Source organism: Podarcis cretensis (genome assembly GCF_951804945.1).
Source record: "Podarcis cretensis genome assembly, chromosome: 8".
Lineage (NCBI taxonomy): Eukaryota > Metazoa > Chordata > Lepidosauria > Squamata > Lacertidae > Podarcis > Podarcis cretensis.
The window spans coordinates 9,248,883-9,275,000 of NC_137177.1; the positions used below are offsets into that span (position 1 = coordinate 9,248,883).

Consider the following 26,118-nt stretch of genomic DNA (forward strand, 5'->3'; position numbering starts at 1 on the left):
ATCTCTATAGTGTCCTTCCACATGATGGCTGACAGGTGGTAAAACAAAGCAGTGATCAAATAACAGGTAAACTAGGAAAATACTCTGATACAAAATTTTAAGGAACGTGCCGTAAGGTGTTGAAGATGATGGATTCTGTACCTAGCACCTGTTTCCAACCAAGTTCTACTCAGACAAGAGCCTCTGAAATTAATAAATCTGCATTAGACATGGCCATTAACTTCAGTAGGTCTACTCAGAGGAGGGCTGGCATTGGATGCGACCCTATGGCGCTGTAGTGCAACTGCAGAATATTCATCGCAGTCAGGGTGAGAAGAGATGAAGCAGCTAACTTTGCTCTACCACAGTTTTAATCATTCTAACATGAATTCATCTAACATGAATCCACAGCCTGCTTCGATTTAGGGTGCAAGCCCTAACTCCTGTGAAACGAAGGCAGTGTGTCTCTGAGCACGTGCAAAGTGCCATTCTTTCCTTCCCAAGTGACTGTCAAACGGGTTCCTCTCATTCTGATAACTATCCCAACCAAGGATATGGCACCCCTGGCTGCAGATTCTCACTGGCCGAAAAGCAGATTACATAGAGGCAAATGCCCACGAAAGTTTTATTAATTCCCCAATGTGCCCCTTTGTTCATACATACATTTGCCTAGACACTTGTTACTCCCAGCAGCCCAAATAGAACCATTGCTTTTCAGTGGTAAAAACTTCTGATTCAAGTGTAACAGACCAAGAGAGCTACCCCCTCCAGGTGCCAGTTTAGATTGGGGAAAGGGCTCAGGAAAAGAAGGCCAGGAAAGACAGTCGTAACTACTTTTTTCAGCATTACTCTCCCTGGCTGCTAAAACCCCTCAAAAAAAATAAGATGACAAGCTTGAAGTTCACATCCCTTAAAAATGCCATTTATCACCCAAAAGACACTATCAAAAGAGGGCCTGGATTTACTTCCCAGACAGGACACCAGCTGCGGCCTCCCGCCCTGGACAGCGCATCTTGACTTCTAGCGGCAGATTCCACCAAAGTGGTATTCAGTTCCGGAGACATTTACGATGGCATTAGGGATCCGTTTGGCAAAAATGCTTGCTTGCCCCCCACAGGGGAAACCAAGGTGCTGCCTGCTAGCTTATGCCCAATTTCTGGCTGAATGACAGAATCATGGAGGGAAAAGGTACCGGGAGCAGGAGAAGAGTCGGGGAAGCAGCAGATCTAAGGCAATTCACATCCACAGCAGGAGAGCCGTGGATGTTTCGTGTGCTTTGAACAGGCTCTGTGCAACTAGCAGATTCTAAAAACGGGGGCAAAGTAACAGTCTAGGCTGCTACCACAAGCTAGTCTGAAGCCCCTGGGTGAGGCCCAATGACACAGCTTACAGGTGCCAGCCCCTCAATCCCAAAGTATCCAAAAGGACCCCCCGGTGCGGAGTCTTTTAGCAACTGATCCTTCCTTTTCACACGATCACCACTGTGACAAGGAAGGGGTTGCCCAGAACACGAAACCTCTCTCTCTCTCTGCACGCTGGTTTGAGCCAGATCTCCTGCACATCCCATCTGCTGGAGGGCAGAGAGGCGAGGAGAAGGGGGGTCACTTCTCGTACTGGCCCAGTGGGTAGTGTTCGCCGTACTGCTTGAGGTGGCGTTCCAGGCATTCCTGCTGCTTCTGGATGTGCCAGGGCATCTCGCAGTAGACGTCGGAGAAGAGGAACTGAGGGCTGGGCTTCAACTTGCGCTCCGCCTCCTCAAAGGCCTCCATCACCTGAGGAACACAAAAGGAAAGCAGAGATGGGAGTCCCCGTTCCGGACCTGCGATTTGCTTTACAATCCTGTGCGGAAGAAAAGGAGGGTGGGGCAGGCGCCTGGCTTCTCTGAAAAGGAGCACCCACGGTTCTGTCCCACCTCAGCCAGGATGCTTCTATTCGTCACAAAGAAGTGGTTCTATTTCAGAAAGCTGATCGGAGGAGCACTGGAATTTCCCTGGGCTGGTTTGGCTGCAATTCAGCACAGAAACTCGAGATAAGAAGTAAAGTCAATTTTTTATTCAGAGAGACAAAACACAACGGCGAACTTCACGGGCAGTACTAGCCCGATGATGAAGTAGTAGTAGTAGTAGTAATAATAATAATAATAATTTATTTATACCCTGCCCATCTGACTGGGTTTCCCCAGCTACTCTGGGCAGCTCCCAACAGAATATTAAAAACACGATAAAACATCAAACATTAAAAACTTCCCTAAACAGGGCTGCCTTCATATGTTTTCTAAAAGCCAGATAGTTGTTTATTTCCTTGACATCTGATGGGAGGGTGTTCCACACGGCAGGTGCCACTACCAAGAAGGCCCTCTGTCTGGTTCCCTGTAACCTCCTTTCTCCCAGTGAGGGAACCACCAGAAGGCCCTAGGAGCTGGACCTCGGTGTCTGGGCTGAACGATGGGGGTGGAGACGCTCCTTCAGGTATACTGGGCCGGAACAGGGGTTCTGAGCCTCCCACTTCCTTCCAAGGCTCCTCTGCAGCCTTCGCAACAGTCTCAAACTCTTTTGAGGAGGGGCTCTCTGTGCCTTTTGCTCTGCTACAGGTAACACCCTTCTGCAACCCACCACCAACCTCCTGGCTCAGAGCCTTCCCACTCTGATGCTTCCCTGGGCGGGTTCCCCGGCTGTAGCCTCCCACCATTCCTCCTCACCTAGCCAGCCCCCCACACCCTGTGGAAGTCAGACTCAGCATTAAGGCTGCTTTCCCTGTTCTTCCTAGGAGACTTCAATATTGTTGGCCTTTGCTCATATTTTGCATTGTTCTGTACGGATCCTGAACATTTGCCTATTTATCGCAAGCAGGCACCCACGGAAACACAGCCAAGACGGAGGGTAACGTGGACACCATACATCCAAGCCACTCACCCTTTTGCGGGATTTCTTCCGCCACGTCTTCTCCTGGTCCTCATCCCACCAGCCTCTGCCCACCATGTAGTGACGGAGACGAGAGATAGGGTGGTCCTGCTTGTCCCAATAGTTGACTTCGTCCACTGAGCGGTAGGCGGAGCTGTCGTCACTTGTGCTGTGGTGGCCAATCCTGAGAGGGAAATGGGCAGCTCATGATTCAGGTGGGTTCCTTGGTCCCGCCCCCTACATCAGGCCACTTCCTTCTCAGGCTCTGGGACTTGTGCTCCAGTGACTCCCACCCCACCGCTTGCTCCACACCTACCTGTACGTCATGGCTTCAATCAGGAAGGGCTGGTTCTCGGCAACAGCCCGGCGACGGGCCTCCCTGGTGGCATTGTACACGGCAAAGACGTCGTTGCCATCCACCCGGATAGACTGGATGCCGTAGCCGGGACCACGTGCAGCTGTGGGGAAAAAGCAAAGGATAAGCGCTCTGGGAATAGGGAGTGTTGGACTTTTCAACTTTCCAAAAAAAAAAGAGGTGCTAAGAAGTCGTAAAATTGATTTGGGAATTTGAAAGATATTTTGGCTTAATAAATATACAGTGGTACCTTGGGTTACAGACACTTCAGGTTACAGACTCCGCTAACCCAGAAATAGTACCTCAGGTTAAGAACTTTGCTTCAGGATGAGAACAGAAATCGTGCAGCGGCGGCAGTGGGGGGCCCCATTAGCTAAAGTGGTACCTCAGGTTAAGAACAGTTTCAGGTTAAGAAAGGACCTCCGGAACGAATTAAGTTCTTAACCCGAGGTACCACTGTAATTTAGTTTTACTTAGTATAGGTAAAATGTGTGCAAAACTGCCTAGAAATAATTAAAAATGATTGCCAAGAACTTGAAGTTATATTATTATTCTTTAGCATTACCTGACATTTTCATTGGTTTCCCAAAAGCAGTTTACATGTTTCTTCATCAAATGCAGACTTACATAGCTAAATGTTGTCTGATCACAAAAATAATAGCAGATTTGAATTCCTCACAACATTATTTTATGACCCCTAGCTGAGGAAATTTGCAAAAATTAACTTTCACTCCCAACATGACACGCCCTACTCTGGGAAGCCACGCTTCACAATGCAGCAGGTGCTTCTAGGACAGTTGATGAAACAATGCCAAAATAAAGATGAAAAAAGGCACGTATATTTCCGTGCTAGTTACACGATAGTGGCTGGTGACAGCAGAGCCTTCCAAAGTGGACTTTCTATGTTATACTTGCTACACCCAGAATCTGGGGCAGGAGGGTAAGGTCATGTAGCCTCAGAGCATTCTCCACCCCACCCACACCCTGGCCTGACCCCCCTCACCTATTCCGTCGCCCCGGTACTGCTCAGACGTCGGGGTGGAGATGGCATAGCCGTTGTTGCGGCAGAAGAAAATGATGGGGCACTCCAGGGTGGCAGCGAAGTTGAAGCCTGCGTGGGCATCGCCCTCACTGGCCGCGCCCTCCCCAAAGTAGCAGATGACAATCCGGTTGGTGTTCTCCCTCTTGATGGCGTAGGCGGAGCCAACAGCTGCCAGATGGGGAGGGGAGAGAGGGAATGAGAACAGGGAAAGGAAAGAGATGGGTACACAGGCCATTCACTGTGACTGTGTCTTCAAACAAAGGATTGCTTTGTTGTAACGAACCCTTGTCATTAATAAAGCGGAGGATCTGTCCATACTAAGCAGTGTCGTGACCCGCTCAGCTCCCAGACCCCTTTGGCAACGACCCCAAAGGGGGATTTGCCAGCCTGGGGTGTCTCACACCTCCTGACTCTGCCAGAGGGAAAGAGGATCAGATGCTATGTTTACTTGAAGCTGCCACAGATCAAGCTAAACCACCGATTCAGCCTGAACATACCCAGTTCCCTCAACTGTTCCTCATAAGGCCTGGTTTCCAGACCCTTTATCATCTTGGAAATTTTCAGCCCCATTTTCGCCTCACCTTGTGGGATCTGCGTAGCTAGTGGGGATGATATGGTGACAAAGTGCAAATCTTTGCAGCCGTAGTGAACGGGCATTTGACGGCCTTTCCCAGTGTCGCTGGCATTGCCGTAGCACTGTGCCATGAACAGGTCCAGAGGGTACCCTCTGTGCATCAGAACACCTAGGAGGAGCAAGAGGGAACATGACATTAACCGGAAGCACCTTTTATCAGAGTGAGAAGCCAGTACAGTGGTGCCCCGCAAGACAAACGCCTCGCAAGACGAAAAACCCCTAGACGAAAGGGTTTTCCGTTTTGGAGGCGCTTCGCAAAACAAATTTCCCTATGGGCTTCCTTCGCAAGACGAAAGCCCATAGGGAAATCTCCGGGACAGCGGGGAAGCGCAGCGCGTCTTCCCCACTGTCCTCGGACCCCCTCCGAAGGCTGGCGGTGGGGCGGAGAGACCTCCTCCCGCCGCCAGCCTTCGGATGGCTGTCCTGAAGACTTGCGGTGGGAGGAGGGTTTTCCTTCCCACCGCCAACCTTCAGAATGCTGTCCTGAATGTTGGCGTGGGGAGGAAAAACCCTCCTCCCACCGCAAGCCCCGGGAACAGAGGAGAAGCGCTGCGCGCCTTCCCCTCTGTTCCCTTACCTGTCCTGAAGGCTTGCGGTGGGGAGAAAAGCCCTTCTCCACACCGCCAGCCTGGCAAGCGGTCTCCATAGGAACGCATTAATTGATTTTCAATGCATTCCTATGGGAAACCGTGCTTCGCAAGACGAAAAACTCGCTAGACGAAAAAACTCGCGGAACGAATTAATTTCGTCTTGTGAGGCACCACTGTAATGGTATTAACAGCGCACTAGTTGATGCACAGAGTTCAGGAGCAATGCTTCTTCCACAGAGGGGGGTCATTTGATGGACGAGAGGAGCGTATTTGGGGGTGGGGAACCATCTCAGTCAAGGTTCAAAAGCCTACTATAAAATAAATTCTAGATTACACTGCAGAAAAGGAGGCATATTAAGGACACCTATTGCAGTGGCTGCTATTATGGAATATAAAAACAGATCAATCAATCTTTAAAGCACACGGTACCATGTGCCTGTCTAATCGGCTCCTTTAATTGTTTATAAACAGTCACACGGTGTGCAGAACTAACCAGCCCAAGAGACAGTGTATCCTAAGGGAAAATGGGAACAAATGATTAAAAAATGGAATAACAGGAAAGAAGAAGTATTGCTGGGGTGAGAGCTGAGGATGCAAACTTGCCTAATGCTGTTAAGAGCACTGCAGTGTTGAGCTGTCATGTGCTGCCACCCAGTGGCTGAGCAGCTAGTAGCACAACATGTCAGCAGGAGGGAAAGTGAATCGTCCCTTACCTGCTTCACGGTACTGTCCAAAGACCAGATCGGTGTCACTAAGAGCCGCTGCACTGCCCACGTGGGTGCCTTCCTCCCCGTAGTTGGTCATGTAGAAGGAGATCCGACCCTAGGGAAAACAAACTGAACTTAGTCATGGAAGGAGGAAGGGATAGCTCAGTCAGGAGAGCAAAAGACTCTAATTCTCTGGGTTGTGGGTTCGAGCCCCATGTTAGGCAAGATTCCTGCACTGCAGGGGGTTGGACTAGAGGATTCACATGGTCCCTTCCAACTCTACAATTTTATGATTCTAAGCAAGGTGGAGGCCTCTGGGCCCAGCTTTGTGTGCATGTTACTCTATCTATTCATTAGATCAGGGCTGTCCAACTTCCAAGAGACTGCGATCTACAACCATTATAAAAAAACTGGCAGTGATCTACCCAGACTTGTTCAGCTTTTTTGAGGGGGGCCAAAGTTGTTGAGCTTTCTTTGGGGGGGCATGATCAACCATGATCGACAAGGGGCATCCCGCAAACGACCAGTAGATCGCAATCGGCCTGTCGGACAGTCCTACATTAGATCAACTTTCCCCAACCTGCTGTAAGCCATGTGTTTTGGACTACAATTCCCATCAGCCCCAGCTAGCAAGGCCAACGCTCAGGGGTGATGGAAGTCCAACCAAAACATCAGGTTGGAGAAGGCCAGGCTACATTCACACCCCCAAGTCAGGAGATACTTTGTGTGACCCTCCCAATAGGACAATTTGTTTTTTGAATGAGGGGGGCAGAATCTTATAGCATGTGTGCGTGTGAAATGCGGCCATACCTGCCTCTGGGACTCGTAGAGAATCCGATCCATGGTGTTGAGAAGCGTCATGCTCTTGTAGAATTTCAGCACCTGCTCTTGGGGAAGCTGCAAGGGAGGGAGAAATGCCGCTGAATAAAAAATATTTGAACAGGGCCAAAGGAAAGTATTTCAAAATTCCTTGGCTCCTGCAAGAACCTCTTGATTTTTTTTTTCTTCAAGTGGCAATGCAGAACTGCACAGCGCACTGAACTGGACAAACTGACAAGGCCCCCACGTCTTACCTCAGGGTCCTCGCTGGGGTTGGTGATCTGCCCCTGTCGGTCCATAACTCGGTAGATGGGAATCCCTGAAATGACGTTAGGCTGGATGAATTCTAGCTTGTCTACGAACTCGGCTGAGGCACCGGGGAATTGCGGCTTCTCCTCCAAAGAGGTAAACTCTTCCTGCTGTTGAAGGCATACCTGGGACAGATAAAGAGAGAACAACACACCTGTGAAAAGGTGAACAGAATTGCATCATGCCATACAGCGACGAGGCAACTTAAATGTTTTGTATTTGATTTCAGTAGAAATAATAAATAAATAAATAAATAAATAAATAAATAAATAAATATTATCCAGTAGCACCTTAGAGACCAACTAAGTTTATTCTCGGTATGAGCTTTCGTGTGCATGCACACTTCTTCAGATACCCACAGATACTGAAGAAGTGTGCATTCACATGAAAGCTCATACCAAGAACAAATTTAGTTGGTCTCTAAGGTGCTACTGGATTTTATATATATATATATATATATATATATATATATATATATATATATATATATTTCTACTGCATCAGACGAACACAGCTACCTATTTTATTTCAGTTACACTTGTCATTCTGCAAAGCTATCACCACATAGGTATTTCCCCCCACCCCCGGCTTCCACATCACAGCAGCGAGCGATGTGCCTTGGCTTTTCAAAAGGTGGTCCCACCAACCCTCTAAGCTTTGCATCCCCAATGACGATGTAGCAGGAGGTGGCATGTACTGCCAGGATCCCATGGTGTGCTTGCGCATGCAGTGTGCCTCCCCTCCCAGTGGACTGCCTCTCTGCAAGGACGGGGCTGTCAGGGGTGGTAGGTAAAGTCCAGCCCTGTGTGAAACACTGTCGGGAGCTCTTCTGTAGGCCGGGCTACGTAGGATAGAAACACAAACACAGTGATAAAACATGGTCCCAGATGCAATGTTTTAGCGTAAGGATATCCAGTGGGATTAAGGGCTAAATCTGCTCCCTGCCCCAGGCTGAAGAACTGAGCACATCCCTAACATGATATCCCCATCCTCAGTTCAATTTATTATGTGCTTACTGCAATTACATTTTTTTCTCTAAGGAACTCAGGGTGACATGCATGGCTCTCCCCTCTCCTCAATCAATCACCCCAACACCTCTGCGAGGAAGGAAATGCTGAGAGATTTTAAGTGACCCAAGGTCACCCAGTGAGCTTCATAACTGAGTGGGGACTCGCACCCTGGTCTGACACTCTATCCTAGAGGTCGGCAACCTTATCCGAGGATGGGCCGGTCGACGCTCTGTCCATCGGAGGACGGGTGGGAGTGTGTGCACACGCGTGCTCTTCCACGTTGGAGGAGCGCCCGTGCACGAGCGCACACATTATTTCTGGCACTCCTCTGACCCGGTAGTGCGCTGGAAATAGCGTGTGCACACGGGCACTTCTCCGTCCCGCATGCGTGCACACATGCTATTTCTGGTGCACATCCAGGTCTGAGGAGCGCCCATGCGCACAGGTGCCATCAACCCCAAAGTTGGTCCCTGTGCCACGCCGCACCAGTAAGAGCGGGCAGCGGGGGTGGCAGCAGGGGTCACCATGAGCCAGTTAGACAAGCCTCATGGGCTGCTACCGGCCCATGGGCCTTGGGTTGCCGACCCCTGCTCTACCCCCTCCCTCCACCACACTTGCTCTCATTTCTTGGTGAAAAGAGAGAATGTGGGGGGCGGGCCTGGCTAATACAGGGTTGTGGGTTTTTTGGTAAAACAAAATGCAAAACGATTTCCACCCCCATCGTTCTGCCTGGACGCTGAGGTCCAGCGCTGAGCGCCTTCTGGCAATTCCCTCATTGCAAGAAGCAAAGCTACAGGGAACCAGGCAGAGGGCCTTCTCAGTAGTGGCGCCCGCCCTGTGGAACGCCCTCCCACCAGATGTCAAAGAGAAAAGCAACCACCAGATGTTTAGAAGACATCTGAAGGCAGCCCTGTTTAGGGAAGCTTTTAATGTTTAATAGACTATTGTATTTTAATATTCTGTTGGAAGCCACCCAGAGTGGCTGGGGAAACCCAGCCAGATGGGTGGGGTACAAATAAATTATTATTATTATTATTATTATTATTATTATTATTATTATTATTAAGTTGCAAATGTAGGCCTGTAACATATTACTGGGTGGAAGAACCAGAGAAAGTGTCTCTTGGATCGCACACTTTAGAGGCCGTCCCTGTATGGTTCAACAACATCTGGAGAGATCAGGTTCCCTATTCAGGCTATATGAGCTGTCGAAAACAACAGTGGAATAAGCCTTTAAATCCAGGACGGACATGTTTGTTAAACAAATACCACGTCCTTGACTGCTGCCAGGGAGAGAAGGAAAATTATCTCCACAGATCTGGGACCTGTAAAGCTGTGACAAGAAAGCTAATTGACTTCAGTAAATCAACACTGGGGAAAAGGTGAGGGAAACTGGATGCGGTCCCAAAAGAAAGAGAAACACACGCCCCTTGAGACGGCCCAATCAGGCAGGAGAAAGTTGAAGGGGAGACGGATTCTCTCCCTCCCTTTCTGAAAGAAAGTGTTTTCCAAGTGCTGAAAACACACAGCGTGACCTGCCACAAAAACACACACACCAACCATATGTGACGATGCCTTTTAAAAGACTGGTTCCCTGCTGAATGTTTTGGAAAATAGATATTTGCAGCATTTCCAACACAAGCCTCCCACCTTCATCAGGGCGCAAGGCAATCGACTCCCTCTCACAGCCTCATCTGTTCTGCACATGTTTACTTGGGAGTTAAATCCCACCGGGGAAGTAAATCCTACCGAATTCAATGGGGCGTACTCCTAATTTAAGAGTTGGAAAGGGACCCTGATCGGTCATCTAGTCCAATCCCCTGCAATGCAGAAATCTCAAGTAAACCATCCCTGCCAGGTGGCCATTCAACCTCTGCTTGAAAGCCTCTGGGGAACCTCTTGCGAACAGCAATGCAAAGCAGCCAGTTGTATGAACTTTTGGCTATCATTATGAGTGTCTATGTGTTTGTGTTTGGCCACAAGGCCACAGACCACTCAAGTTCATAAGATGCAGGGAAGCTGTGGTCTTCTAGATTTTGCCGAACAACAACAACAATAATAATAAATTTTATTTATACCCCGCCCTCCCCAGCCAAGACCGGGCTCAGGGTGTGTGTATGTGTGTTGAGTTTGAGTTTCTACTGAAATGAGGCTGCATTTTAATGTTGTATTTTAATCTTGTTTTTAAGTTGCATTCTAATCAATTGTTTTTATACAGTGGTACCTCGGGTTACATACGCTTCAGGTTACATACGCTTCAGGTTACACACTCCGCTAACCCAGAAATAGGTGGCGCTGTGGGTTAAAGCCTCAGCGCCTAGGACTTGCCGATCGAAAGGTCGGCGGTTCGAATCCCTGCGGCGGGGTGCGCTCCCGCTGCTCGGTCCCAGCGCCTGCCAACCTAGCAGTTCGAAAGCACCTCCGGGTGCAAGTAGATAAATAGGGACCGCTTACCAGCGGGAAGGTAAACGGCGTTTCCGTGTGCGGCTCTGGCTCGCCAGAGCAGCGATGTCACGCTGGCCACGTGACCCGGAAGTGTCTCCGGACAGCGCTGGCCCCTGGCCTCTTAAGTGAGATGGGCGCACAACCCCAGAGTCTGTCAAGACTGGCCCGTACGGGCAGGGGTACCTTTACCTTTTATGTGTTTGTGTTTGGCCACAAGGCCACAGACCACTCAAGTTCATAAGATGCAGGGAAGCTGTGGTCTTCTAGATTTTGCCGAACAACAACAATAATAATAATAATAAATTTTATTTATACCCCGCCCTCCCCAGCCAAGACCGGGCTCAGGGTGGCTAACACCAGGTACAGTGGTACCTTGGGTTAAGTACTTAATTCGTTCTGGAGGTCCATTCTTAACCTGAAACTGTTCTTAACCTGAAGCACCACTTTAGCTAATGGGGCCTCCTGCTGCCACTGCGCCGCCGGAGCCCGATTTCTGTTCTTATCCTGAAGCAAAGTTCTGAACCTGAAGCACTATTTCTGGGTTAGCGGAGTGTGTAACCTGAAGCGTATGTAACCTGAAGCGTATGTAACCCGAGGTACCACTGTATAAAAACATTTGATTAGAATGCAACTTAAAAACAAGATTAAAATACAACATTAAAATGCAGCCTCATTTCAGTAGAAACTCAAACACAACACACATACACACACCCTCCGCCATCATCCCATTTGAGTGAGCCAAATTAATAGCTGCAAGAATGTAAGAAGACCCTTCTGGATCCGGCCAACCGCCCATCTGATCCGGCATCCTCTTCCCACAGTGGCCAACCACATGCTTGTGGCAAAGCCGCAAGCAGGATTTGAGCGTAAGAGCAACTCTCCAACGTCCCCTCCAAGCAGTTTTCAGCTACTGGTATTCAGAAGGATTACTGTGTCTGACCTTGACACAGCCATCAAGGCCAGTAGCCATCGATACAGCCAGTCCTCCATGAATATGTCCAATCCTTTTTTTAAAAAAAACAAAAACAAAGCCCCACCTGCGTTATAAAAACCGGTTTTAAAAAATCAAATCAAATCCATTTAAAAACCATCTGGGCTGGTGGCCGTCACTTCTTCCTGCAGCAGCAGCGAGTTCCACAGTTTAACAATGTGCACTATTATAATGACCCATGTCATTATTTGGGCAGAGCTCACTCAGAAGCAGTTCACATAAAGAACACAAGAAACACAACAAATAAATAAATCCATCCATCTAACAACTCCCAATAGACCGGCATTAACAAAGATTTCAGTAAACATATGCCAGTTAAAAATCCCTGCAGGGCACCCATTTCTGAGAAGACGGATATAGCATTTTCAACAAGGACAGATGGACCCGCAATATAAAATGCTCCACTCCTCCCCACCCCACCCCCCCCGCAAAGTTTGCACCCATACACGTGCAAAGTGCCACGTGGGGATGTGCAACTTCCCCATTCCCTCGCACCCCACTCCCCCATTGCCTCCCAAACCCTGAAAAATGTGGGTTTCTGTGATTTGTTTTGGTTTTTTAGGGTTGGGGGGGGGAAGAGATCTGGAGGGGAGGGGAGAGACATAACCCCACCTCTAGACCCCCAGGGAAGGGGGTCCCACCTCTCCTTCCACCCCTTATTTGATACGGCCCCCCCCCAAGGAAAAGAAACCCCCCCACGGCTAAGTGGGGCAGAGGGACTTCCTTTCTCGAAAACCCCACGTCTATCCAACCCTCCCTTTAAATGGGGCCCAAATATCCGGGTCGTGACTGCGGGAGGGGGTCGGGGGGGGGGCCGCCTGGGGAGACTCACTCCTGCGCGGAGCCCCCTCGCCGGCAGCCGCCCGGGGTGCGAGGGGCGTCCCAGCAGCAGGCGCCTCAGGGAGCGCAGCCCCGCGCAAGGGAGCCTGGCCGACGCCGCCATTTTGGGCGGCTGGAAAGCGCGAGGCGGGCGCCGGGGACTAGGCCTCGCCTCCTCCTCCTCCTCCTCCGTCGAGGGAGGCGGGAAAGACGCCGCCGCCGCCGCCGCCGCCGCCCTCGCTCCTCCCTCGAACCCGCTCCGAAAGATAACGGGGCCCTGGGAATAGAGCCCAAGAATGGGTCGTGATTCTTCGTGTGTGTTGACAAACAATATCCTGACAGAAAAGTTGTAGAGCTGGGCGAGATGAAATGAAACAAAACAATTTTTTTAAAAAAAATAAATAAATGCCGTTTTTGAGGTGTCCCAGCGGGAAATGCCACCCGTCCAGGTTTTCCCGGACGAGCGGACGTTTCTCGTGGCATGCTGCGTCCGGGGAAATCCGGACCAAGAGCAACCCCAGGTCCACCTCAGACAGGAGGTGTTATGAATGTAATGAATAATCATCTAATGTTTATTGGATGGATTTCCCCCCTAAATGGATTTTTGAATTCTGAATTTATTGTTATTCACGTTTTATACGGTATTTTATGCTGTTTTTTGTTGTTGTTGTTGCATCAGTTGAGTGTTTTAAATTTGTTCTTAGCCACCCTGAGCCCGGTTTTCTGAACCGAGAAGGGCAGGGCATAAATAAAAAAAATTATTATTATTTATTATTAATCATCGTCCTAACCATCCCGAGGGATGAGTCCTTCTCCCCTCCTCTGGATTTTTTTCTCTCTCCCTCTGGGACCCTGTTCTGTCTCTTTTTTTTTAATAAATATTTATTAGATTTTTCCAAATTAATACAAAAAACAAAAAAAACAACAAAACAAAAATGCACAAAAAGTAACAAAAATACAAAAAAACAAATGTAGTTTTCATTACTTATTTCCATTAACTTATTTCCCGGACCTCCTCTCACCTCCCCCTTTTGTATTCCAGTTCGAATTCTTAACTCAGCAAATCCTTATTGTAACTTGTTATAACTTATTTTAACTTATTACTCAACCTTTACATTACAGCTGGTAACCACTTAGTAACCACTTTACATTACAGCTGGTAACCACTTAGTCCAACATCAATCTAACATTCATTAATTTTACAATATTTCTGCAGATAGTCTTTAAATTTCTTCCAATCTTCTTCCGCCGACTCTTTTCCCTGGTCTTGGATTCTGCCGGTCATTTCTGCCAGTCCCATATAGTCGATCATCTTCATCTGCCATTCTTCCAGAGTGGGTAGATCTTGTGTCTTCCAGTATTTTGCAATTCATTGACTATGCAAAAGCCTTTGACCGTGTCGACCATGGCAAACTATGGCAAGTTCTTAAAGAAATGGGAGTGCCTGATCACCTCATCTGTCTCCTGAGAAATCTCTATGTGGGACAAGAAGCTACAGTTAGAACTGGATATGGAACAACTGACTGGTTCAAAATTGGGAAAGGAGTACGACAAGGCTGCATTTTGTCTCCCTGCTTATTTAACTTATATGCAGAATTCATCATGCGAAAGGCTGGGCTGGATGAATCCCTAGCCGGAATTAAGATTGCCGGAAGAAATATCAACAACCTCAGATATGCAGATGACACAACCTTGATGGCAGAAAGTGAGGAGGAATTAAAGAACCTTTTATTGAGGGTGAAAGAGGAGAGTGCAAAATATGGTCTGAAGCTCAACATCAAAAAAACGAAGATCATGGCTACTGGTCCCATCACCTCCTGGCAAATAGAAGGGGAAGAAATGGAGGCAGTGAGAGATTTTACTTTCTTGGGCTCCATGATCACTGCAGATGGTGACAGCAGCCACGAAATTAAAAGACGCCTGCTTCTTGGGAGAAGGGCAATGACAGGCCTAGACAGCATCTTGAGAAGTAGAGACATCACCTTGCCAACAAAGGTCCGTATAGTTAAAGCTATGGTTTTCCCAGTAGTGATGTATGGAAGTGAGAGCTGGACCATAAAGAAGGCTGATCGCCGAAGAATTGATGCTTTTGAATTATGGTGCTGGAGGAGACTCTTGAGAGTCCCATGGACTGCAAGAAGATCAAACCTCTCCATTCTGAAGGAAATCAGCCCTGAGTGCTCACTGGAAGGACAGATTGTGAAGCTGAGGCTCCAGTACTTTGGCCACCTCATGAGAAGAGAAGACTCCCTGGAGAAGACCCTGATGTTGGGAAAGATGGAGGGCACAAGGAGAAGGGGGCGACAGAGGACGAGATGGTTGGATAGTGTTTTCGAGGTTACCAGCATGAGTCTGACCAAGCTGCGGGGGGCAGTGGAGGACAGGAGTGCCTGGCGTTCTCTGGTCCATGGGGTCACGAAGAGTCGGACACGACTAAACGACTAAACAACAACAACAACATTCTTGCTGCTGTTGTAGCATACATAAAAAAAGTTCTGTCCTTCTTTGGCACCAATTGGCCAACCATGCCCAGGAGAAAGGCCTCTGGTTTCTTCAAGGAGGTATATTTAAATACCTTTTTAATTTCATTATAAATCATTTCCCGGAAAGCCTTAATCCTTGGGCACGTCCACCAAAGACCCTGTTCTGTCTCTTCTACCTCGCACAACGACCCTGCAAGGTAGATGAGGGAGAGAGGGGAATAAGTCGCCGTCCCCAAGTGACTCGGGGTGTGAATGTGGAAGCAAGACCCCCGTTTTATCCTCACAGCAACACCTGTGGAGGAAATTATTCTGAGGGTCACCTAGTCAGGAATGGACTGTGGCAATAGGCCTTCCTCGGCGAGGATGTTTGGCGCCCACACCTAAATATTTCTTATTTTCACAATGATTCCTTTGGGTGCAGTTGCTTTTTTATAGATATTTTCAGTAGGCACCTGCGTAAATATGGTGGTGGTGATTTTGAGCCCCCTCTGCTCAGCGACCTGTGCAGGACACACCTGCACTGCTCTAAACTCAGAGAGCAGGCCTTCCCCCAATTTTATTTTTATTTTATTATATCTGGTTCTATTCATGAATCGCTTCCCCGTCTCCAAGGGACAATCAAAAAATAAAAAATAGTTTTATTGCACAGAAGGACAATAAGCACAAACGAAATGAAACTTAGGCTACGGTTTGTCAGTCACATTTGGAATAGTTAAAGGGGAACAAAATGTTAATTCGTTGCTGAATTGTTTATTTATTTGATTACAACTACCCTGTGAGGTAGCAATTTGTAAGGATGTAGGGGGGAATGCTGGGAAATCAACCCCCTCCCCTAAATTATGACCCCCACACTCATCCACACTCTGATTCCTAGGGGACACCCCAAGTTTTCCCCTTCCTGAACCATTTTTTCTAATCCATGAAGCTATCTCTGTTTATGTGTGCAAACTCTTAAAGCACATTTGAGGCACATCCTTCCCCTCAAAGGATTCTGGGCCTTGTAGTTTACCCCTCACAGATCTCCTGTTCCCAGCATCCCTTAGCAAACTGCAGCACCCAGAATTCTTTGCGGGAAAGGCCGTGCTTTTTTCAATGTGCTTGAAAGACTTAAGAAGGTTTGGTGTGGCTTGTTGCTTTAAGAGGAGGAGTCGGCTCCCGTAGCTCCGCCCCGTCAAACCCCGGATCCGGAAGCATCAAGGGGGAAACCACGTGGGCGGATCGGAGCCATGGAGACCGAACAGAAGCGCTTCGATTCTGGGGATCTCCCTGCGCTGCGCCGAATCCTGTGTGAGCAGGGACTGCTGTCCCGTCCTGATGGCTCTGCCTCCTGGATGCAGGGTCAGCTGTGGCTTCCTTTTCCCCATCCCACCTTCCTGCTCCTCCATCTCTGGGTTATATCCTCTTAACTAGCGCTGTTGATACCCCGTAGGTGTGGGGTCCAGGCGGGCGTTTCTCAGGTCTCCCCTTCCAAGCACCTGAGAGGCTTTTAAGGTTCTCTTTGACTCGGGGTCTTCCTTCCCTCGATTCCGCCCTGTTGCTCCTACTTCCAGTCTGGAACTCTGTTTGGGATGGTCTTTAGTCTCATATCTCCCCGGCTCCTTTCCTAGCCCGAGTACCAGATGCTTAATACTTAATACCCTTTGCTTTCCTAACCCCCCTCCAAAACAGAGCTTTTAGATCATAGAACTGCAAAGTTGGAAGAGGTCCCGGGGGTGAAATCTAGTCCAACCCCCTGCAATGCACGAATCTCATGACAGATGGCCACCCAACCTCTGCTCCAGTGAAATAGAATCCAGAACCTCTCAAAGGAGTCCATTCTACTGTGCAACAACCCCTACTGTCAGAAAGGTTTTCCTGATACAGTATTTAGTCAGAATCGCCTTAATTGTAACTTGAACCCATTGGTTTGGGTTTTACCCTCTACAGCAGGAGAAAAGAATGCTGATTTAAATTGAGTGAGGGAACCCCCGCTCTCCCCACAAGTTAACCCTGGTAGGTTATGGTTAAATTATAGAGTTTGCTACCCCATGGTTTGGTGGTAGACCACCAACTTGTACGGCTTAAAATGGGAATTAGGCACATTCAGGATGGATAGGTTATCGTTGGGACGTGGGTGGTGCTGTTGGTTAAACCACAGAGCCTAGGGCTTGCCGATCAGAAGGTCGGTGGTTCGAATCCCTGTGATGGGGTGAGCTCCCATTGCTCGGTCCCTGCTCCTGCCAACCTAGCAGTTCGAAAGCACGTCAAAGTACAAGTACATCAGAGTGCAAGTAGATAAATAGGTACCGCTCTGGCGGGAAGGTAAATGGTGTTTGCATGCGCTGTTCTGGTTCTCCAGAAGCGGCTTAGTCATGCTGGCCACATGACCCGGAAGCTATACGTCGGCTCCCTCGACCAATAAAGCAAGATGAACGCCGCAACCCCAGAGTCAGCCACTACTGGACCTAGTGGTCAGGGGTCCCTATACCTTTAGGGTATCACTGGCAGCTAGTCATGTTGGCCTTGTGCCTCTGTATGCAACTTGCCAGGGATCACAAGCAGGAGAGCGCTGTTACTCCCATGTCTTGCTTGTGGGATTCCCATGGGCATCTGTATGTGGTGGCTGGCGCCCATTGAGAAGGATAGGGTGGAAGGCAGAGAACCCAGCAGTTAGGCCTTGCCAGAGCCAATGTCAAGCACAGCCAACTAAAGCTAGTTTGGCCCCCGTCCACATCCTTAACTGAGTTCTGTAATGGCAATGCCAAAACTAAGGGGGAGGATCAAGGGTCTTGGAACCAAGTCTTATGAGGAATGGTTGAGGGAGATGGGTAACTTTAGCCTGGAAAAGAGGAGACTGAGAGGAGATTAGCCATTTTCAAATATGTGAAGGCCGGTCACTTGGAAGATGGTGCAAGCTTGCTTTCTCTTTCTCTGGACCATGGGTAGGCAAACTAAGGCCCAGGGGCCGGATCCAGCCCAATCGCCTTCTAAATCCGGCCCATGGATGGTCCGGGAATCAGCGTGTTTTTACATGAGTAGAATGTGTCCTTTTATTTAAAATGCATCTCTGGGTTATTTGTGGGGCACAGGAATTCGTTCATCCCCCCCCCCCAAATATTCCGGCCCCCACAAGATCTGAGGGACAGTGGATCGGCCCCCTGCTGAAAAAGTTTGCTGACCCCTGCTCTGGACGGTAGGACCCAAGCCAAATGGATTCAAGTTACAAGAAGGAAGATCCTGACTAAATCATGCAGAACTTTTTGACAGTAAGAGCAGTTTGATAGTGGAACAGACTCCCTTAGGAGGTGGTGGACTCTCCTTTCTTGGAGGAATTTAAGCAGAGGCTTGATCTGTCATGGGTGCTTACTCGTTGAGATTCCTGCATTGCAGGGGGGTTGGGCTAGATGACCCTCTGGGGTCCCTTCTATGAAACTGGGAGGCGGTGCTACGGCCATAACTGCCTGTAAATAAGAAAGCAGGCTGGAGGGAGCTGGGTAATGGCGTAGCTGTCAGCGTTTCCCTTTTTTTTAAAAGGGAAATTACCTTATTCCAAATAGGATTCCTTGCAAGAAAAGGTAAAAGTTGACAGCTATGGGTAAGGGCAGACTGCAGTTGCTGGGGCAAGGCCTCATTTGCCCTAATGAACCACCTTGTGCTGGGGGGGGGGGGAAATAAACAGAATGGAAAAGGCAACTTGTTTGGTTTAGAAAAAAGCTGTGACTGCTTCTTTTCCCTCCCCTCAGGGCAGCTGGATAGTGAACTCTTCCTCAGATTTCTATCCGTCCGCTGCTTCTATGGTAGCACTTAGGAGAGGTGGGAGCTGGATGGTGACTGTTCCATCACCAAATTAGTCTCAATTGTTCATGTCCCCCCTTTCCCTGTTTTTTTCAGGAGACACTTCAGTACTAGTTGGAGTGTACGGGCCAAGTGAAGTGAAGGTCAGCAAAGAGATCTATGATAAAGCTACCCTGGAAGTGCTTCTGAGGCCCAAAGTGGGTCTACCAGGTGAGAAGTATTGCAAACCGACTCATATATCCCCTTTTGGGAATTGCTTTGACCCAGGTGCTTGCCCCTAGAATTTGTATAGTCAGGGCAAAGTTGGGGCGTGCAGGCCTTCTCGCTAATGTGGGTGTTCGTTTAAATGAATAGGTGTTGCGTTCTAATACAGTGGTACCTCTGGTTACGTACTTAATTCGTTCCGGAGGTCCGTTCTTAACCTGAAGCACCACTTTAGCTAATGGGGCCTCTTGCTGCCGCTGCACCACTGGAGCACGAGGTACTATTTCTGGATTAGCGGACTCTGTAACCTGAAGCGTATGTAACCCGAGGTACCACTGTACTGTATTTGCATGCTGCGATTTGGGAATTTCTTTCGTGGAGGGAGTTAAAAAGCAAAAGGAGGGGCTGAGTGAAGCATTTGTGGGGGGCACAGGGCTATATGGGCTCGCTATAATATTGACAGACAGGCTAGTTGTTCCCTTGCACTAACTGCATGTTCAACGAGCATGTGGAGAGACCCCCATGTTTATACCAACTCGATGCTAGGGGAGGTTCTCAGCCAATCTACGAAGGTGCTGAACGTTTGTATATTGGTATGCATGCTGAACTAATTCATTTGTGAAATGCATAGCTGGTGGGGTTTGTGGCCAACAGGCGGAGCTAGTTTGCACAGCCCTATGATGCCCCCCCCCTCCTGCCAACCTAGCAGTTCAAAAGCACCTCAAAGTGCAAGTAGATAAATAGGTACCGCTCCGGCGGGAAGGTAAACGGCATTTCCATGCGCTGCTCTTGTTCGCCAGAAGCGGCTTAGTCATGCTGGCCACATGACCCGGAAGCTATACGCCGGCTCCCTCGGCCAATAAAGCGAGATGAGCGCCGCAACCCCAGAATCGGTCACGACTGGACCTAATGGTCAGGGGTCCCTTTACCTTTACTTATGATGCCCCCCACCCCATCCCTGTTCACCTAAATAAGGTATAGGCAAACTCTGGCCCTCCAGATGTTTGAGACTACAATTCCCATCATCCCTAGCTAACAGGACCAGTGGTGGTCAGGGATGCTGGGAATTGTAGTCCCAAACATCGGGGGGGGGGGAGTTTGTCTATCCCTGACCTAAATCTCCCATCATGTAAACCATACTGGATCTGAGGACAAAGGTGGGATGGGATGGGAATTCAATTAATCACGTTTTACTGGGTTGGCACTGGGAACCAGTGTCCAGAAGGGTGGACTACAACCGATTACTCGCAGTGTCTGGGTGCAAGGTACAACTAGCTGTATTTCTAATCCAGTAAGACAGTCATAGGTGCTTGATTTCCCAGCTCTGCTGCTGAGATCCTTCAACAGAAGATGAAAGTGTTTACCTTCTGTATTCAACAAGCTACAGTGAGCCTTGGGGTCATACACTCCCCTCTCCTCTGGTGTGACCGCAAGGAAGAGATTAGAAACTTCTGATTTCACTTGATCACAATTTAGTGTGTCACCTAAACCCTAAACTGTGGTTTGTTGTTGTTTAGTCGTTTAGCCATGTCCGACTCTTCATGACCCCATGGACCAGAGCATGCCAGGCACTCCTGTCTTCCACTGCCTCCCGCAGTTTGGTCAGACTCATGCTGGTAGCTTTGAGAACACTGTCCAACCATCTCGTCCTCTGCCGTCCCCTTCTCCTTGTGCCCTCCATCTTTCCCAACATCAGGGTCTTTTCCAGGGAGTCTTCTCTTCTCATGAGGTGGCCAAAGTATTGGAGCCTCAGCTTCACGATCTGTCCTTCCAGTGAGCACTCAGGGCTGATTTCCTTCAGAATGGATCGGTTTGATCTTCTTGCAGTCCATGGGACTCTCAAGAGTCTCCTCCAGCACCAGAATTCGAAAGCATCAATTCTTCGGCGATCAGCCTTCTTGATGGTCCAGCTCTCACTTCCATACATCACTACTGTGGTTAAATGTCCACTATGGCTTGTTTAAAGAAGCTAGCTTCATAACACCTGCTTTGAAGATGGCATGGTTCAAACCCAACTCATCATCTGCATCAATGACAGCTTGTTGGTTCAGACCAGTGGTGGGTAATCAAAATGGAAGTGAACGTTTTCTCCTTGTGGCCATGCCGGAAGGGTTTGGGGAATGCTTGGGAGAATGATTTGTTCTTGTCACAATAAACTATGCCTTAGTGTGAGGTCATTGAGTTAAAACTGCTCCGCATGTCCCCTGAGTGGGACGCTCGACGTGTGTCACCTTTGTTAAATCTTCCATTATATCCATTTCCAAATGTCTCTGCGTGGCAGTGTTAGCAAGTGAAAACTCAAATCTCGTCCCCGTGTTGTTCTAATTTAAATTTAGCATGTGTGCTCACCATTCATCTCCTTCCCCCACCCCCAGGAACTAGCATAATCAAAAGGTGAGATGAGCTGTTATCTTCATAACCAACTGGGCCATCTGGTATCCTGCAGTGATACCATCTGGATATCTTGTTCCCTCCACAGGGAGCTCACAAAAGAAAATTGCTGGCATCAGAGAAAAAAAAAAGATTTCTCCCTTCCTTTTTTCCCCACCCGCTGAGACTTTCAGTGCATGTGAAACCTCCAGAGGGGGCTGGCTTTGCTGTGAATAATTAAATTAAGAAACAAAAGAATTTGTTTCCTTTTCTGTGGAAACAGAAGAGCTTTAAAAAAAATTAAGTCCTGCTGATCCTATTTGCAGACTTGACGGTATTAATGGTAAAAGAGGAAGAGAAGTGTGTTTGGACATGTTTGTGCCTTGAGGTCCTGCGTACTTAAGGAGAGTAGCTTCTGATGTGCAAGATTTTGAGTTTCACAGAAATCTTTGTTGGGCATGAAAGGTTCTGTGGAACCTGAAAGCCTGTATAGGGACATAAGAAGCTACCTTATACAGAGTCATACCACTAGGTCCCTCTAGCTCAGTGTTATCTACACACTGACTGGCACCTGCTCTCTCCAGGATTTCAGACAGACAGCCTCTCCCAGAAACTACCTGGAGATGCCGAACTGGGAACATTCTACATGTAAAGCAGATACTCTGGCCATGAGCTGGGGTCCTTCCCGTGCTCCTGACTTTACCTGAAACTATCCAATAAAAAATAGAATTTGATCTGCGTATGTACCTGCCCTTTGGGATCAAGACAGTACTCACTAATAGAATTTGTGATGTGGGTGGCTGTTTCTTCAAGTGATTTGTGTCGTATTGTAGGACCTGGGGTGGGTGGGGTGGAATTTCCTGGATTTAACCATTTCAGGTGACAGAATGCATGTCTCAACATTTGCAGGGCTGCTTCACACAGTGCCTAGTTAAAACTATGGAACTCACTCCCACAGGAGCCACCAATGTGGATATTTAAAAGTGGATTGGGGGAGAGGATTGGACATGGGAGATAACTCTTGTCAGTGACTACCAGCCATAATGACTGCTCTCTGGTTTCATAGTTGGAGTCAGTAATGCATCTGAGCGCTGTTCTTTTGTTGTAGAGCATTTAGGCAGGCCACCAGCACCTGCCAGCTAAAGGAAAAGCTTTCCTACTGCGTTCTGCTGAATGTATAAACCCCACTTAAGACTCCCTGTTGCTCAGGGCCAATATAAACCTAAGGCACAGTAGAATATAATGCTTTGAATTCCTAGCCCCATGGATGCTGGAGAATTTTCCGGCTTCCCTCAAAAATGGTGCATCATGGATAAATAGAACCTCCATACGCAGTGGCAGTCTGCAGCCGAGGCGCCACAGCAAGGTAAAAGGCCATCATTTTCCATAATCTGCTGCGTTGCCTAGAAACATCCAGCGAGCTGCTGTTAAAGAATTGGATGACTACTGGTCTGATCCGACAAGGCAGCCCCGACGCTTGAGCCTCGGCAGTGTGACCTTTCAGAAGATGATTGCTTTGAGCCCCGTGTTTCTCTGTGGCTCACCAGCAGTGCTCTTTGCTTTCCTCCCGCCCAGGTGTCTATGAGAGAAGCCGAGAGCAGATGATCAAGAAGACGTGTGAGACAGTGGTCCTGGGAACCCTTCATCCCCGTTCCTCTATTACGGTTGTGCTTCAGGTAGTCACAGATGCCGGCTCTGTATCCTTACTGTGTATTATTATTATTATTATTATTATTTATTACCTGCCCTTCACCCTGAGGTCCCAAGGACAGTGATAACAGCTAGATTGCTGGCTGGGATTCCCTTGAGATCTTGTGCAACCCCAGTTTTAAAACATCTGTACCAGTTTCTGGTTCATTTCTAGGCCCAATTAAAGATGCTCATATTAGTCTTTAAAGCTGTAAATGACTCAGGCTCCAAATACCTGAAAAGCCACCTCCTTCCCTCTTAGGTGATGAGATCAACCATGGGTAGGCAAACTAAGGCCCGGGGGCAGGATCCTGCCCAATCACCTTCTAAATCCGGCCTGCGGACAGTCCGGGAATCCGCGTGTTTTTACATGAGTAGAATGTGTCCTTTTATTTAAAATGCATCTCTGGGTTACTTGTGGGGGGCATAGGAATTCGTTCACACACACCCCATCAAAATATAGCCTGGCCCCCCACATGGTCTGAGGGACAGTGGACCAGCCCCCTGCTGAAAAAGTTTGCTGACCCCTGAGTTTGACAGAGAGGGCCCTTTTGATAGTTGGAGCGTGACGCCCCCTAAGTTGTGGAACTCCCACCCCACAGAGGTGCATCCGACACCTTCATTACAATACAGCTTTCAGCAAATGCTGAAGACCCACCTCTTAGCTCTGGCCTTTAACACGGAAGACGCATGTTTTCAGGACCCACCATATATTCGTGATGGCAAGTCACTTCCAACTGTTTTTAATGTTGTGTAATACTGTGCAGGATATTAATATTGTGTTGCAACTCACTTTGAGGCCTTAGACGGGCGATATAATAATAGTAAATGACCCTAACAATAGTAATTTAAAATACAACATTGAAAACGGTTTGAAGCAACCAAAAATTACCGAAATATGGTGGCTCCTGAAAATACAGTGGTACCTCGGGTTACAGATGCTTCAGGTTACAGACTCCGCTAACCCAGAAATAGTACCTCGGATTAAGAACTTTGCTTCAGGATGAGAACAGAAATCACGTGGCAGCAGTGGGAGGCCCCATTAGCTAAAGTGGTGTCTCAGGTTAAGAACAGTTTCAGGTTAAGAACGGACCTCCAGAATGAATTAAGTTCTTAACCCGAGGTACCACTGTATGCAATTCAGGTGTCAGAGGCACCTTCAGCGTTTGACCGAAACAGGATAGCGAAGGTGCTGGATCCACTCCTGTGGGAAAGAAGTTCCACAACTTAAGAGGGCATTCTCTGTGGCAGCCGCAGCGAAGAGGCGAAAGTCTCTCTCATGAAAATGACCAAAGAGGCAGAATGGTGCACATTTGCTTTGCGGTCTGTCTCTCTGTCTCTCTCCCACACATGCACACACACCTCTGCTCAGGCTCCCATCTGATGGCGATTAAAGGTAGACTTCGTACCAGGGCACCTTGTCAGATTGTTCCAGCAGTTATGGAGGTAATGAGTGCAAATTGCTGCGAGCGATCAGGAAGTCTTTATTGCTAAAGCGTCTGAGATACAGATGGCCTCAGATGCTGGATTGTTTTTCAGTCGTGGGGGTAGAGAAGCGGTTCCTGGGGAAGAAAGTCCTGAAGCCACGATTCCAGGGCAGTTGCCCTTCAACAGAGACGTGCCAATATTGCACCTCTGAGTCAAACCAGGCCAAGGTTTCCTTGAACTTGCAGTTACTCTTTCTGAGACTATTCCCTTCTGTGAGGGCTGGGGGACCTGTGGGCCTCCAAACGTTGGACTCCCAACTTCCACCAGCCCTGCCAACACTCAGGTGCGATTGCCAACTGCACCACAATGTGATCTTTGATGGACGCCCCACCTTCTCCTTAGTCCTGTGTCTATAAAATATGGGTTCCCCTGGGGCCTTTCCCTGCGCAAGACCTCCTCATCGGTTTTGGGAAAATGTTGTCTTCTGGTGTGTAGCATTCTGTCCAGCGAAACGGTGAATGAGGCTTAGGGCAGGATCCAACCTCTGGCCTGCCTGCGGGGAAGGATTTTAAGGCAGTGGCAGGGACAGTGCTGATTCTTTCAGCCACTCATACGTTGGAGGAAGCATAAAGTGATTTAAGTCCTGTGCTCCTTCTTAGAAGCATTTTTCTAGCTCTTCCCCGCTGTCCGAAAGCCCCTCACCAGATGTCCAACAACATCAAGAGGGCACCAGGTTGGCAAAGGAGGCAGCTTGCAAGGGTTCGTGCTGGTGAGGGAAGTAAAAGTAAACATGCAGATGTTAAGGCCAGCAGGTGGCAGAAGCACTTCAAAAAAAAAAGTATTATTGAAACACGGCTGTTTTAGGCTATGCAGCTCAGTTCTTAGGAAGCTCATTTCTCTGCAAAGGGCAGGGGAGGGCCAATTAACAATTCTGGGGCCAGAGGTTCCTCAGCACCCACAGATTCCTCCCCATTGTCCTGCAGCCATATTCATGCAAAATTCTGTAATGTCAACATCATGGTCAGCAGGCATCCAACTTGAAAGCAGGTTGGTGGTAGCTGATGGAGCTCCCTCTTTTTCCCAAACTGCTGTATCCGAGGAAGAAAGAGATGATTTAGAAATGGAGGGAGGAATCCACCCTTCTCTTCTTTGAAAGCCCGTTTTGAAAATGGTTGGGGTGGACAGGGGTGGGGGGGAGGTTGTGGAGAGCTGTTCAGCTTGCTTGCATGCTCTCCTGTTCCTCTTCTGCTCCACCCATCGCATCCATCTACCCATTTTATGGATGGATTGGAGGAAGACTGAGAGTGAATAATGAGGAGGACGGTGGTCGGATCTAGCCCAGGATTGCTGGTTGCTGATCCCTGATCACAGATGATGGTATTTTATGTGAGCAAAAGTAAATAAATATTATGATGTTGCACATTCTACCATATACAGTGGTGCCTCGCAAGACGAAAAGAATCCGTTCCGCAACTCTCTTCGTTTAGCGGTTTTTTCGTCTTGCGAAGCAAGCCCATTGACGGATTAGCGCTATTAGCGGCTTTTAGCGGATAAGCGGATAAGCGGCTTA

At 48.4% G+C, this 26,118-nt stretch overlaps 2 protein-coding genes across 3 annotated transcripts in view; one reads left to right on the forward strand and one right to left on the reverse strand.

The window, feature by feature from the left end:
* The window catches only part of BCKDHA (branched chain keto acid dehydrogenase E1 subunit alpha), a 191,490-nt gene extending 178,513 nt beyond the window's left edge, over positions 1–12,977 (reverse strand). The window contains exons 1-9 of one of the 2 annotated variants that reach the window (XM_079985611.1): positions 12,614–12,768; positions 7,281–7,460; positions 7,018–7,104; positions 6,214–6,322; positions 4,858–5,019; positions 4,238–4,444; positions 3,196–3,337; positions 2,892–3,063; positions 586–1,751 (exon numbers count right to left, since the gene is read on the reverse strand). In XM_079985611.1, coding sequence (XP_079841737.1) covers positions 1,581–1,751; positions 2,892–3,063; positions 3,196–3,337; positions 4,238–4,444; positions 4,858–5,019; positions 6,214–6,322; positions 7,018–7,104; positions 7,281–7,460; positions 12,614–12,724 — 1,341 coding nt within the window. In that variant the 5' untranslated portion in view covers positions 12,725–12,768 and the 3' untranslated portion in view covers positions 586–1,580. Of the gene's footprint in view, positions 1–585; positions 1,752–2,853; positions 3,064–3,195; positions 3,338–4,237; positions 4,445–4,857; positions 5,020–6,213; positions 6,323–7,017; positions 7,105–7,280; positions 7,461–12,613 lie in introns of those variants that run through there. The other variant, XM_079985612.1, reaches the window with a different exon arrangement.
* A 3,211-nt stretch (positions 12,978–16,188) lies between these two features.
* Positions 16,189–26,118, forward strand: part of EXOSC5 (exosome component 5) — a 46,718-nt gene continuing 36,788 nt past the window's right edge. Inside the window, exons 1-3 of the mRNA XM_079985773.1 lie at positions 16,189–16,421; positions 18,954–19,067; positions 23,007–23,128. Of these exons, the coding sequence (XP_079841899.1) occupies positions 16,310–16,421; positions 18,954–19,067; positions 23,007–23,128 (348 nt within the window). The 5' untranslated portion in view covers positions 16,189–16,309. The remainder of the gene's footprint in view (positions 16,422–18,953; positions 19,068–23,006; positions 23,129–26,118) is intronic.